The sequence below is a fragment of the Talaromyces rugulosus genome, chromosome IV (assembly GCF_013368755.1).
Source record: "Talaromyces rugulosus chromosome IV, complete sequence".
Lineage (NCBI taxonomy): Eukaryota > Fungi > Ascomycota > Eurotiomycetes > Eurotiales > Trichocomaceae > Talaromyces > Talaromyces rugulosus.
The window spans coordinates 1067995-1082636 of record NC_049564.1 but is presented as its reverse complement, the minus strand read 5'-3'; the positions used below and the strand labels follow the sequence as shown (position 1 = coordinate 1082636).

The following is a 14642-nucleotide window of genomic DNA, read 5'->3' as shown; positions in this document are numbered from 1 at the left end:
TGAAATCCCATTTTTCTACTTCTATAAGACCAAGACATTAACTTCCAATGTTCCCTGCACTCGACCCCCATCTAATAAGAATTCAATGTCTCTCAAACCTCTCTTTCCGCGCACAACTCAATCACCACGATCCAATGTGAACGACAAAGCAGCAATATACGCGGTGAGTTCTTGTTCATGTAGTGCAATCGCTTATTGGGTTATATTTTCCTCCGGTTCTTTATTAATACAATACAATAGATAATTGCCAACAATTTCCATGCATCTAGCTGGCTTCTTGCCGCAGCTTCGCTGCAAGGATTCTTTACATGGCTATTTCCATCTGTGCTATCCTTTCTCCCTGCTCTACTCGTCTTAGGATATCGCACACTACACATGGTTCTAATAATGTATGGAATCTTACCAAATCGATATATGGATGATGTCGTTTTGGGAAAGATGTCAGCACAGCTGCTAGATGAGACGGGCGATTTTGGGGACAAAGTGTCCCACGGGACGGTCGTAGTGATGATTTTATCATCTAGGTCCAATCAGTATGCTCTTTTCCTTTTGCCTTTCTTGTTAAAAAAAGAGTCTAATTTGTCCTTCTCGCTTCTTGCCAACAGCCCACTTGGGATTCTTTACCCGCAATATCAGAGTATAATTAAATACTTTAACAAAATGCACGAGGACGCAGAGAAGAACCGAAAAGAATACACGTGTAAGTATATAATGCTCAGGTGAACAAAAAGAAAGAAACAAATGGAAGGAGCACTTGAGAGGTTTGAGAGGTAACTAACTCTTCTTTTCAGACTTAACCAGTACAACTTGGTTGTCGCTCTCAGATCCAAAACGCACAGCTGCAAGAGAAATCATGCACGTTTTCTACTTTCAGTCAATGGAAGGGCTACATAAATTTGCTCATGGCACTGCTCATCGTGCAGGCTGGGATTGGTGGAATCGAACAGCTAAAGAACACCCAGAACTCAGTATGATGCATGAGCTCTATGAGGTCCCTGCTGGAAATTGGGAGAATATCTATCTGAATTACTGGCCCGCAGGGTTTGGTAAGTTATGCCAACAAGTTCAAATGTTAGAATGTGATCTTCTTTCTTCTAATGTTAATCTAGGCTCGTCCAAATTCCCGATTAGAAAGGCAGGATCAACAAGTTACGAAAAAGTGAAAGATGGTTTGGATGAAAGCTCGGGTAAAGTCGAATGGACTAGCAACCTAGTTGATGCATCAAAAATACATCTGGAAACAAGGGAAAAAAGAATGGGAAGAGCTTAGAATTATCAGGGCCGTCCTAATCCATATATTCTATTTTCACATCTGACGCGTTTCCTTCATTGGCACGTTTGAACACGACGAGCTTGACAAGCCCCATGCTGGGTCTTAGATTAGTAATTGTTGCAAATAATGTAGACTATAATAAGAGCAACAATAGCAATTCTATAGAGCTGGCTTGAAATGAGAGCTCGTGCACCGTCGTTGCTGATGGGGATGATGGACTCGTAAAAGAATTATGTTCCTAGTCAAAACAAAAGAACTGCCTACTGAGTTATTGCTAGTTGGTTTAGGGTATATTTGTCAGCTGAGATAAGCAAAAAGGAATGTATCAATCATATTATTCGTTTGTTGTACGTACGGACTTCACGCCGATGATGGGGTTTCTCCGAATGGGCTGGGTCCTCGGGGTTTACTCCCGATGTAAGCCCCATGGGGATTTGAAAGCCGCGAGCACCTTCTATCCAATCAGCTATCAGAGGTAGCAAATTATTGTGCAACGAATAAAGAAATATGCTGGTGGGACTTTTGTGTCCCAGAACCGAGTTACCGAGCATTTAAGCTACCCCACAACTTGACCTTCTTCCCCAGATTGAAGACGGTCAGTTGCTATCATCAAATGCTAACAGATTTTTTTTCTCTTGGAAGACAAAAACATGAGTTCGTCTACAGATGTTAGCAGTCTGCTGGTCCAGGCAGCTGTCCCCGGATTCAAATGTCCCACAGGGACTAAAATGCATATCCTGGATTTAGGCACGCTGGAAGCTGATGAGTCGTGGTATGTAGACAGCATTGAATGTCCACTAGGCTCCCCGAAGTTGGTCAGAATATTTACACGACATCAGGATTCTTCGTGGTAGTAATTCGAGCTCTCTGTCAAACAAAAACCCAGTGAACAAGCGCCGCGAACTGATGATTCTATCGGCCTTAATTGAGTTACCTGGAGTAGGGCTGATTTTATACGAAACCGGCTGTGCCGAAGATCTCGATGTGGTTCGTATAGCTTTATAATTATCCTGTTACTATGCTAACCTTAGATAGAAATGGGGTGCTCCCCTAACCGACATCTTTCCTCGGATCATGTATTCCGAGGAGAAAAAACTTCCAGCTGCAATCAAATCCACAGGCCATGATATCAAGGACGTCAAGGCAGTTATTATCGGACATTTGCACCTGGATCATGCTGGGGGTCTTGAGCATTTTGTTGACACCGATGTGCCAATTTATGTTCACGAAGAGGAATTCAAACATGCCTGTTGGGCTGTGGCTACTGGCGCCGACCTCGGCGTGTATCTGGGGCATTACATGCTCCTCGACAGACTGAAATGGAATACCTTCACGGAAGAGCATTTGGATCTTTTCCAGGGTATTACCCTACATCACTCACCGGGACACACTCCGGGACTCTGTATTATGCAGGTAAACCTGGAGAAGGACGGTACATTTATATGGACAACAGATCAATTCCATGTTGCCGAGAACTATGAGCTGGGCCACCCCCATGGAGGTCTGGCGCGAGATCATACTGCGTGGTTTCGCAGTTTGAATATGATTCGGAGGCTACAGAGGCTGTTTAATGCTAGGCTTGTGTTTGGACATGACAAAGATGTTGCTACTAAGTATTTGAACGAGAAGAAGTTCTTTGAGTGATGGAGTGGAATCCAGAAGTGCCTTATAGGCACTTTAAGTGATATTCCTGTTTTATTTTTTAATAAGCTCCTCGAGAAGAATCACAGCTATGTTTTATAAACGAAATAACATATATATGCGCATAAGAGTAGAGGTTCTTGCTTCAATATATTGCTTTCTTTGGATCCTACTAGTACATACGACCACAAGTACACGCGTATGTTTTTGTTTTTAATTTTGATTTGCGATCTTTTAATTCAACATCAATTGAAAGATGTTGACAGCTGCACAAAAAGACCAGCAGTCAATCTATAATTTATACCACAAGCGCCAACAAGATAATAATGAGAAATTACATGTATGGTTGTTGTTTTTGCTTATTCTACTACGTCACCTTTCTGCATGTACCAATGTTGGATGAAACCTATCAATTACCAAGAAGAATGAACCTTTAGCACAGCTAATCTCCATTAAACTATAACAGATTATTTTTCAACTGATACAAATATTCTCATCCAAATGTAAAGGGACACAGATCTCCCCACCATGAACACAAAAATAACCAGGTGTGTCCAACTGGATATACCCTTTTACAACCCCGAGTCACTACGCAGACATCTGCTCCACGTGTGTGCTTTCCGAAGTGCTTTTTTCGGCCTTGATAGCCTCATCAAGTTGCTCCCTCTGTTCCGTGGTGATGTTGGTAAGTCGCACAACAACATCATCGCCGAATTTCTCGCCCACTTCCTCTAAGGCGAGGCCCTTTGTTTCTGGGAAGAAGACCCATATGATGGGTATGTTGATTATAGTAAGGATTATGAAAAGTAGGTAGTATTTCCAACCAACTTCTGCAAACGCTGTGGGAGCAGGAATAAGATAGGCAACTGTTGTAGCGAACAGTATGGCTAGTGACCATGCCATACCCCGTGAGCGAATATGAGTCGGGAAAATTTCGGTGCAGTAGACGTAGGTGGTAGCATCAATGCAGCAGCCGTAGCTTTAAGGAAAAAAAGGAAATTAGAGTCGGTCTTTAACGTGGGCAAAATATGGGGAAAGGAAAAGCAAAAACTTACAACGATATGTAAAGAAAGAGGAAGAAAACGCCTGCACTCAATCCCGAGGAATTCTCTGTCCCTATATAGCGGGCTGAAAGCGCCGCTTCGAAGATGAGACTGATAAGGCAGCCGGTAATCCCAATAACTAGAAATTTTTTTAGTCTCATATCTTGCATATACTGCATCAAACATACCCAATAGCTTCACACGGCCGACATGGTCCATCAAGAGTGAACTGATATAATTACCAAAGCATGCCACAGTAACATAAGCAGCCGCCAAAAGTAGGGAGATACTGTTGGTAAAGCCCAGCCCTTCGTATAGAAGAACACTGTAGTTATAAACTACCAAAATTGCCGTAGACTCTGACGCAAACATAGTCATGAACGCACAGAACATGCGTTTTCGATAAGACGGTTTTGTGAACAGAGTTAAAACTGTCTCAGAACGAGCCATTTCTTGATCGGCCGAGACTTGGTACGTCATTTGGTAGAATTCTTCCCTAGCAAAGGATATTCTTGAACTATCCTTCTCGCTGTTGTGTAGTTTTTCTACGATGTCCCATGCCTCTTGTCGACGACCTTGCATTAGGACTGGATTCATTTGATTAGTGTCGGTGGTCTCATAGCGTAAGGGCGGGAGGGATTACTCACGCCAGCGAGGAGATTCTGGGAGAATCGGTGTCAGAAGCAATAATATCAATGGCCATAAACACTGTAAAGAGAGTGGGAAACGCCATTGAAAAGCGGGTTTTGTTGTATAGAAACAACCAAAGCCGACCCATGCGGCAGCGGCATATCCGAAGACAATGACAACACCTAACCAGTCAGTTATTTTCTTCGCCTCATAGTTGACAATAATTTAAACAAACCATGTTGAGAAACGAGAAATCCCCGGACCGCTGGAGGGGCAATCTCGCATTGAAACAGTGGAATGAGAACCATTAGGATTCCTACGGAAAGAGCTCAGTGGTTAATATCAATTGGCCCAGAAAAGGGAAGAAAAATGGAACATAAATAGCTTACCAACTGCAAAGCCACCCAAAATTCGGCCCACGAGGAGCATTTCAAGATTGACTGCTCCTCCTTGTAGCGCACCGCCAAGGATGGCGATAGGGGTAGCTAAGAAAAGTGTTTTCTTGCGACCAAGGGCATCACAAGCCCAACCACCAACCAATGCACCGAAAAACCCTCCACCGGAGAAACATCCATTTAAACCACCAATGACATGATTGGTAAAAGCATATCGAGGGGACGCAGTGTCCTGAGATAGGTTGAAATACTCAAAAAATGAAGGTTGGCCCAGCGTCGTGGAAGTAACACTGAAAGAGTATCCATAGGTTAAACTACCAAAGCAGAGGGCAAGAACAATCTGATAAATATGAGTATAAAATTTAACCCACGTAATCAAGCATATGCACTCACAGCAAGGTTGAATGCGCTCACATGGCGAGCGCTATGGGACACCATTCTGACCGCCTTTTGCGTAGTATCTAGTTGAAGTTTTTAATATAAGCAGATGATTATGCAAACTAACGAGAATTTCCATTTCTGACTTTTAACACTTCAAACTAAGGGGTTTACATATTCTTATTAGCCCCGATGGGTTGCAAGCTCTAGACCGAAGCTCGACAAACTAATATTATCGGATTTGGAGTCCGAAATCTTAAAATCAGAAACCATTGAACTACTAGAGTTAAAAAGTGTTGCTGATCAATCGAGTATGGTTATCCTCATTGGCCACATTGAAATGTGACTGACCATGGTCAACTTTTTCCTCATCGGGAAACACCCAGAACCCCGGATTTTGAGTGGGTCGCGATTTTGTGAACAGAGCGGAGAAATACCCTAACATCGGCCCAAAAGCCCGAGAGAAACAAGGGGGGTCGAAAATAATAATAACTTATGACCCGATAGAATGATGAAAGACTAAAAATAAGCCCGTTTATACAGTTAAAATTGTCAATAACTATTCGAAATAAAGGAACAGTAAATTTGCTCTTCGGCCGAGTTTTAAAACCTGCTTTCAAGGCCCAATCTGCTAAGAGTGCTAAAAAAAAATATCTTGCAATTCAATTTATGGCTAAGTTCATAGGACAGTATTTGGTTGCCATTGTAACAGACCCCAGGTTCCATATTCAGATGCCGATTCACGCTTTCCTTAGTGTTAGGTACATAGTCTTAGAAGTAATGTATCTTTAATCATCCACATCCATCTTTAAGTGTTGCTAGATTGAAAGCAGACCTCTCTCAATTCCAAGAGATTAGGAATTCATACTATATGAAAAATAAGCATACTAATTCAAACGAGTAGAAAAAACTCACTTGATAAGAACAGTTTTGGGCTCTGTAAATCCTCGGAGAGCCTATAACAACTTTTAGCCAATGTATAATAGAGAACCGGGGGAAAATATGGGCTTACATATTCACCAAACTCTCTGCCAATCCCAGACGACTTCTTGCCTCCGAACGGAGCCTGGACGTTCATCTGAAGAAGCAGGCTATGTTAGCAAGCAATCCACCTAATGAGAGGTACTACTCACATAGCTCACGCAGTTGACACCAACCACCCCTGACTCCAGTCTAGAAGAAAATCTCAATGCTCGATTGATATCCTTTGTAAAAACACCGGACATCAAGCCAAATTCAGTATCATTGGCCATTTCCAAAACCTCCTCCTCAGTTTCAAAAGTTTTGATCACCGAGACTGGACCAAATACCTCATCTTTATAAATTTGGGCGTCTTTCTGGGGGTTCAAAAAGACCGTTGGCTCAATATAGCACCCTTGCTCACCGTGGCGGACGCCTCCAACAACCAGCTCTGCTTCGGTTTTCCCCCTCTCAATCATCTTGGAAACTCTTTCAAAGGCCGCCTTGCCAACCAACGGGCCCATCGTTGTGGTTTTATCGAGAGGATTGCCTATGTTATCGGCCGCGGCTTTCATACGCTCCTTATAGCCCTCGATGAACTTATCGGCAATCGACCTTTGCACGTAGACTCGGGAGGCCGCTACACAAACTTGTCCAGAGCGTGCCAAAATCGCATTAATTGTCCTTCTGTCTTTAGCATACTGCAAATCACGGGGAATATATGTATCCCGCGCTTACCAGGTGAGCGCATTGTCTAAATTGGCATCTTCAAACACCACAGCTGGGCTTTTACCGCCCAATTCAAGGGTTACTCGCTTCAAATTGCTTTGTGTAGCGGCAATTTGAATTTTCTTCCCCGTAGCAATACTACCGGTGAAACTGACCTAAGAAAGAACTGAGCACGTGGACGTTTTAGGACACGAGTAAATATTACCTTTCTGATTCTCATATGCCCTGCAAGCAACGCACCTGTATCTCCAGCACCAGTAACAACTTGAAGAACACCCTTAGGGAATCCCGCCTTTTCAAAAAGAGGCGCAATCGCTAAAGAACCGAGGGGGCTGTATTCCGATGGTTTGATGATAAGTGTGTTGCCAGTTGCTAGACAAGGGGCTGCTTTCATGATAAGAGTTGCAACTGGCGCATTAAATGGATTTATTCCAGCGCAAACACTATTAATTTATTCGGTCATTTTTCATTCTACATGGTAAGTTATCGAAGGAACACGTACCCAAGAGGTTCATGGCGCACCAGTTTCACAAAACCATCATCATCAGGAAAGTAGTCACCACGCAGCTTGTCCGTCCATCCAGCTGTATATCATTAGGTGCATGTCTTTTCTTAGATATCAAGGAGTTCGCCCACCGTAATATAAAAGTTGGCCCATGATGTAGTTTTTTTCTCGGGTTGGGATAAGTGACACCGGGTTACCCGTGCTTAGGGTGTCAAGAGTTAGGATACTGAGAAGGTTATCGTTCTCATCAAGCAGCTCTGCAAGTTTGCGCAGACAGGCAGATCGCTGGGCACCGGTGAATTTGCTCCATGGCCCATTGAATGCTTTCTCCGCCGCAGTGACAGCTGCGTCAACGTCTTCTTGGCCTGCGATCGGAACTTGACTGGAGACCACGGAGCCATCACTCGGATTGTACACTGTGTATACCTGTCCAGACTTTGGCGCTACATATTCGCCATCGATATAAAGTTTCGTGAGCTCTGCCGCAGACTGAATGGTAGAGTCAGACATTATTGTTTATGCGAAGCGATATGTCAACCGTTTTTTCAAGGATAGTAGATAATAGATAGTTAATGGCATGACAAAATATCAAAAAATGTCCCTATTACCCCTCTTTACCCCAATGTTATGTATAACTAACCTATTTGTGCTAACCGGATTCACTCGGTTATAAACACCTAGCAACGGAGAATACGGCCGGGAGGATGGGGAATATGGCCGAGAGTCACAGCCCGGACAAACCCCAACGTGAGGAGAAGAGTACAAAAAAGTCAATTTTTTGGAATCAATATCTCGGTTAGAATTTAGTTGTTTAATTTTAATCTGGGGTTCCTCCAAATTCAGCTTTTGTGAGCTCTTTTTACACCAAAAACACATCAACTAGCGGTTAATGAAGATCTATGAACCCGCAGCCATGCAAGCAGTAATATACGAAGGCCCATTTAACATCAGTGTGAAAGAGCACCCAAAACCTGTCATCATCAATGAAAGCGATGCAATTTTGAAGGTTCAGATTGCGGGGATATGTGGCAGCGACCTGCATATGTATCGCGGTCACCAAAAGACAACCACCGGGCATATCATGGTATATCCTAGCCAATATCCCTCCATTCCCTCTTGATACTCAATAGATCTAATATGAAGTAAATAGGGCCATGAGTTTGTAGGTATTGTTGAAGATATTGGGTCAGAAGTGAGCAGGTTCAAGGTTGGGCAAAAGGTCATGTCCATCTTTTCTCCTATGTGGTAAGTAATACCGCAATAAATATTTATTCAAGCTACGTACTAAAAAGATATACCCCATGTAGTATGAAGTGCTGGTTTTGTGAGCATGGATACACAAACCGATGCGTTAATGGGCCTTCTTTTGGTAGCATGTCACTTAACGGTGGCCAGTCCGAATATGTACGAGTACCTTATGCCGATAGCACTCTCGAGACTATTCCGCCCGAAGTCAGCGATGAACAGATGATTATTATGTGTGATATCTTTCCTACAGGGTATTATGGGGCGATGAAAGCCCTGATGAAATTGAAGAATGGAAGGGAGACAGCTGAATCAATCGTCGGCGGCACCCTACATGCTCCATCTGCACTGCGGCCCAACTTTAAACAGCAACCCCTCAGCGAAGCGGTTGTTGTTTGTCTCGGATGTGGACCAGTTGGGGTTTGTGCGGTTTTAACGGCTAAAGTTCTTGGGGCTGGAACTGTCTATGCGGTTGACTCCGTGGATGATCGTCTAGAAGAAGCTAGAAAGATGGGTGCGATACCATTGAACCTAAACACAGATGACATTTCGGCAATTGTGAAGTCTGTGACAGGTGGTCGAGGTGCCGATGCAGTGGTTGAAAGCGTGGGAAACCAGTCGGCATTGAAACTAGCGTTCGACGTCGTTCGAGCATGCGGTGTCATATCTTCCATTGGGTTTCATCAGTCTGAACTCCCATTCACCGGGTTTGAGGCATATTCAAAGAATATAGAGTAAGCGATAATTTCCTTTTACTACTTCAAATAAGGGTTATTAACTTGTGCGTTTTAGTCTCAACATGGGACGCGCGGCAGTTCGCCCAGTATTTGGTGAAGCACTCAAAGTTTTCGCTGAAAACCAGGATAAATTTGCTGATTTTATCACCCATCGCATGCCTCTAGCAGAAGCACCCAAGGCATATGAGATTTTTGAGAAGCATCAGGCGCGAAAAGTGATATTGACTTTGTAAATTATCGAGAAGGAACCAAACACAATTAGGAAAATTGCGAACGAGAAATTTTCTTAGTGATTGAGGAATTAGATTGGTAATCTCACAGCTTAGACATTAATAGGAAAAGGGTCACGAGTTCTAATTTCTACATAGATAAACTAGTATTCATTGCAATCAGTCTAGCTATTAGCACAACTTCGGATATAGCAATTGATATCAATAAAATTTAATGCCAAGACATGAACGATCAACTGTTCGATATTCTATAAGTCAACTATTGACTGCCGATCTCCTACTTTGACCTGAGAAAATATGTCATGCGACCCAAGTTCGACAATTTTACATCTCATCAGGAAGTCTCAATTTCAGGGGTTGTCTATAATTTCTTTCATAGCCATAAGCAGCATTGAGTAGACTCGGGGCAAATCCGATGGAGGGGGACGCTAGTTCTCCATACCGGGGCCCGGGGCCGAAATCCTTTGCGGGGAAGCAAACCGAAGATCAGCGATCGGGTGCGGGGTGCTTCATGCATGACCACATGTATAAACTGCCCATGCTCATTATTGGCCAGATAGACGCTTTTTTGTATGCAAAATATTATCTTCCACCTACCTTACCATGGCTACCTCTCAGGTCGTCAAGTCTCAAGGCCCATTTCATGGGCTGCCAACTTATCCCCAAAATGAATCGTTTTCGGATTTGACTGCTGTGGTCACCGGTGCCAATGGCATGTCCGGTTATCACATGGTCCGTGTCCTTGCTGCAGCTCCAGAACGATGGAGTAAAATTTACTGTCTATCTCGCCGAACGCCTCCCAGCAATTTTTTCGACGATTTGGGAGATGGGGCTAAGAGAGTCGAGCATATCCCAGTCGATCTTCTTGAAGAGGAGTCGTCTATTGCGGACAAATTAAAAGGAAAGATACAAAAAGTGTGAGTTGGTTGTTCCAGAAATTTAAAAGTTCTTTAATTTCTAAACATCTTCATAGTGATCACGTCTTCTTTTTTGCGTATTTGCAGCCTCAACAAAAGGGCCAGGTTTTAGGCATGTGGTCAGATGCAGATGAACTGGCTAAGGTTAACTGTAAGATAAATGACCTATCTTGAATCATTCTCGAGAATATGGAATGACTTATCATTGAAATTTCAGCAACCCTATTGAAAAATTTCATCGGTGCGATTCGTCTATCAAACCTACAGCCAAAACGGTTCTTGTTGCAGACTGGAGCCAAGCATTACGGATTCCACATCGGGCCTGCTACCAACCCATCTTTTGAATCTGACCCAAGAATTCCTCTAGAAGCAAACTTCTATTACCCGCAGGAGGACGCGCTTTTCCAGTATTGCAAGGATACCGGTGCTAGCTGGAATGTTGTTCGTCCGTCATATATTATAGGTGCGGTGCGTGACAGTGCACTGAACCATATGGTTGGTTTGGCAATATATGGAGCCATTCAGGCGCATTTAAAACAACCACTGGCATTTCCTGGCGACTTTGCAGCCTGGGATCGCGAGTACTGTCAAAGTACGGCCATGATGAATGCCTATTTTGAAGAATGGGCGGCTTTAACGGACGGTGCTGCCAACGAAGCTTTCAATATTCAGGATGGCCTCCCCTTTACATGGGGCCGCTTCTGGGCATATCTAGCCAGCTGGTATGGAACTGGATGGAAGTCCCCAGAAGATGACCAGTCCAAGTACCGCACCAATGTGTCGAGACATGTGCAGACTCCGCGAGGGTATTTTTATTACTTCCTATTATACCATACTATGTGAAGCTAACATTGTATCCTATCACAGATATGGTCCTCTTGGCACAACGCATTCCACCTTCAGCCTACACGAATGGTCCGGACGGCCCGAGGTCCAAGCCGCATGGACTGAGCTTGCCCAGAAACATGGACTTGTTCTTGATCCGTTCACAGATAAAAGCCGAGCTCAAATTTTTTCCATGACCGACTCGGCAGTCATCGGCAGCTGGCCACTGTCTCTTAGCATGCGAAAAGCACGGAAATTGGGCTTCTTGGGAAATGTAGACTCGTACGAAACCTCATTTAACGCCATCCGTGATCTGGCTCGACTGAAGGTTGTGCCACCCCCTGCTGTAGCAGAGTTCTCCGAGTAGTTCTCTGGAACTGACTGAAACAATTTGGGGGTTCGATATTTGGAAGTTCGTTTTAGGGTTAGGGCTAGGGTTGATATTTCCATACCCGGCAATGTGAATAAATTGCAGCTGTATTTTATGAAGCATATTATTAGAGAATACTAAACATGGCCAGCAGTAAACAGTATTTCTCGGTTTTTATCACAAGAAATTTGAATTACATCTAGCCAATTAAAGTATTAGTAACTTGTAATGGTTCACCCCGCTTTTCTCCAGTTTTGTCACGTGCCTCTGGGAAATGCGGAGAGCTTCTTTTGCCTCGTCAACATCAATTGATAACTCTATTCTTCTTGGTTCTCGCCAAATACGATATATAGGCCTCCTTTCCACCGTCCCAGACCGAGTGCTTTGCGCGGCTCGGTCATACAAGCCACTGTTAAGCTACTATTCACTTCAATTTTGATCTTATCTTGGCCTTCTCTGAAGCGCGGCTCTGTTAGTCAGTCATGCACGCGTGCGAGCGCTGTTACTCGCGGAAGACAAAGTGCGACCGCCGCCTACCAGAATGTGGCTCGTGCATTAAAAGCCGATCCCTGTGCCATTACCCTAATAAACGTCGAGATCGACAGCTGCAGCAGGAGCATCTGAAGTCGGTTGAGCTGCGGCTAAAAGAGTTGGAGAATGAGAACGAGCGACTCAGAGGAAGGGCGTCTTCACAGACAGAACCCTTTGATATATTAGACGAGACCTTCCGGTCGCATCAATTGGGGCCCAACGGCCGCCAACCCACGCCGGATCAACAGGATGTAACGGAATCTCATAATGTCGAAGTGCAGCAGTCGCCAGAACAATCAGCAAGTTCTGTTCAACAAACTCCCAGTGAAGAAGCCCGCTATCTCGGTTCTAGCAACGGCGTAGATTTTGTCGATGTCGTTGAACGGGTTGTTGATTCTTCCCACGCTACGAGTGGCTTATTCGGGCGAGTCACAGATAGCTATCGCATTGTTGATAGAGTCGCGTTCCCTTCTATTCCTCAGACTGCAAAGCTTGTAGACAGGGAAGTGGCAATGCCGTTGATCAATTCATACTTTGCCCATTGGCATATGATATTTCCGCTGCTCTATCGGCCCGGATTCATGCAAATGGTGCACCAGATATATTCCGATCCGGATTTCTATCAGCAGAATTCTGCATGCGCCTTCGCCTTCGATATTGTTTTGGCTTTGGGTTCGGTTCCATCAAAAAGAGTTGAATGGAGTTACCGCGACGTAGAGTCTCATTCCGCCAGGGCATTGACACGTTTGAATGAGGTGTCGAGCCTACGCGATATACGATCATTACAAGCGTTATTATTATATTGCATATACGGAATCCACGCTAGTCTGCGCGATACTTCCCGTGAAATGTGGGAGACTCTTGGTAAAGCAACTCGTTTATGTGTGGAAATCGGCTTGCATCACAAAATTTCGAAGGATTTAATGAGATGTCAGCTACATATCACTGGTCCCATACCTGCGTCGGTGCAAGTAGAGATGCAACGCCGATGCTTTTGGTGTTATCACAATTTGGAAAGGTGAGTCCTTTGGGCATGAATTGAAAGTTACTCTTCTAAACAAAAAAGCAGAATTGTGAGCATCTCTCTCGGACGGCCCCTTGCTCTTCACGATGATGATATCCAAGTGCAGTTACCATCTGTAGCGGATGATGAAGCTCTTGATCGAGCCTCTAGGGATATGCCGCTTTCTCCTTCGAACACAACATCTCCATTTGTGATGCACATCCTGCTACGCAAGATTCAATCCAAAATACATCGATCCATGTATACTAGTCAGTCGATACAAGCACTTCCCATGCATGAACGACAAGCAATCAGAAGGGAGATATTCAATGAGCTTCAACTATGGCAAAGCAACATCTCTCTTCTCAATTTGCCTCCAAAAGATAACCTTTCTGCCACCACATCCTCCTATCTGCATCCGAGTTGGTATCAGGCTTTATACCATAGTGGCTGTCTCCTACTCTTCCGGCCATCTGCAACCTTTCCAGCAACAGAAGGCCTCGAATCATATGAAGATATGGATGACGTACCACAAATGATTTGGAATTCGTCTCGTCTCGTATTATCTCATTACTACGAACTTTTACGGGACCGGCATTTGAATTATTCGTGGGTTTGCCTATATACGATTTTCATGGCCGGTCTGGCCAATACGTACAGCGTCGGCTGCTGTGCACAGAGGCGAAAACGGGGCATAATGGCCTTTTTACCGTCCTTTTTTGACGTCGTGTCCGATGTTCGCGACTGTTCCAATATCCTAACAGCAATCTGTGAGAGATGGGATGATGCGCGGGGCTCGTGTGATATTTTCAATCGGTTGAGCATGAGCGCTTTGAAGGAGCTTGTTGCATCAACAAGCTTCCATCAAAGAACCATTCCAGTGTCTGGCAATAACCAGACGAACGCAGAGTCTACATCGGTGACTTTTGAAAATGGAGGCGTGCGACAACCTACAGTGAACGGTCGGCGTTTGACACCTCAAACACTTCCTTCACCAGGGTTTCCCGACGCGGCGATGCATCCAGATCAATATGGAAACGACTCTTTTTCAGCTTTTGATCCAATTGTTGATTTTCAACAGATATTTCAAGAAATGCAAGATACTATCAACACTAGCGGACCGCCACAGACTAATGAAGTCATGTTAGGCTTCTCACAAGAGTGGTTCGGAAGGTAATGAATCGTCAATTCTTTAGGAGAGCAACACATTTGTATTTGTATATATATATA

The 14642-nt window shown here is 44.1% G+C and overlaps 5 protein-coding genes across 5 annotated transcripts; 4 read left to right on the top strand and 1 right to left on the bottom strand.

The window, feature by feature from the left end:
• Nucleotides 1-1923: 1923 nt before the first annotated feature.
• TRUGW13939_07146 (uncharacterized protein) lies at nt 1924-2917 on the top strand (the record flags this gene model as incomplete). Its single annotated transcript, XM_035490288.1, has 3 exons — nt 1924-2045; nt 2113-2260; nt 2309-2917. The coding sequence occupies 3 exons, from the start codon at nt 1924-1926 to the stop codon at nt 2915-2917; spliced, it is 879 nt and encodes a 292-aa protein (XP_035346181.1).
• Nucleotides 2918-3502: 585 nt separating this feature from the next.
• Nucleotides 3503-8064, bottom strand: TRUGW13939_07145 (uncharacterized protein; the record flags this gene model as incomplete). The annotated part of the gene is made up of 14 exons (XM_035490287.1): nt 3503-3893; nt 3970-4096; nt 4146-4544; nt 4605-4769; nt 4823-4915; nt 4977-5322; nt 5376-5406; nt 6276-6316; nt 6373-6438; nt 6494-7004; nt 7059-7204; nt 7255-7492; nt 7552-7633; nt 7686-8064. The coding sequence occupies 14 exons, from the start codon at nt 8062-8064 to the stop codon at nt 3503-3505; spliced, it is 3015 nt and encodes a 1004-aa protein (XP_035346180.1).
• A 373-nt stretch (nt 8065-8437) lies between these two features.
• Nucleotides 8438-9769, top strand: TRUGW13939_07144 (uncharacterized protein; the record flags this gene model as incomplete). The annotated part of the gene is made up of 4 exons (XM_035490286.1): nt 8438-8638; nt 8705-8799; nt 8862-9533; nt 9592-9769. Coding segments are annotated over 4 exons (1146 nt in total), but the record flags the coding sequence as incomplete, so codon positions are not given.
• Nucleotides 9770-10369: 600 nt separating this feature from the next.
• On the top strand, nt 10370-11875 carry TRUGW13939_07143 (uncharacterized protein; the record flags this gene model as incomplete). The annotated part of the gene is made up of 4 exons (XM_035490285.1): nt 10370-10683; nt 10740-10834; nt 10901-11489; nt 11551-11875. The coding sequence occupies 4 exons, from the start codon at nt 10370-10372 to the stop codon at nt 11873-11875; spliced, it is 1323 nt and encodes a 440-aa protein (XP_035346178.1).
• A 485-nt stretch (nt 11876-12360) lies between these two features.
• Nucleotides 12361-14589, top strand: TRUGW13939_07142 (uncharacterized protein; the record flags this gene model as incomplete). The annotated part of the gene is made up of 2 exons (XM_035490284.1): nt 12361-13427; nt 13479-14589. 2 exons carry the CDS (start codon nt 12361-12363, stop codon nt 14587-14589), a joined length of 2178 nt encoding a protein of 725 aa, XP_035346177.1.
• Between the last annotated feature and the right edge of the window lie 53 nt (nt 14590-14642).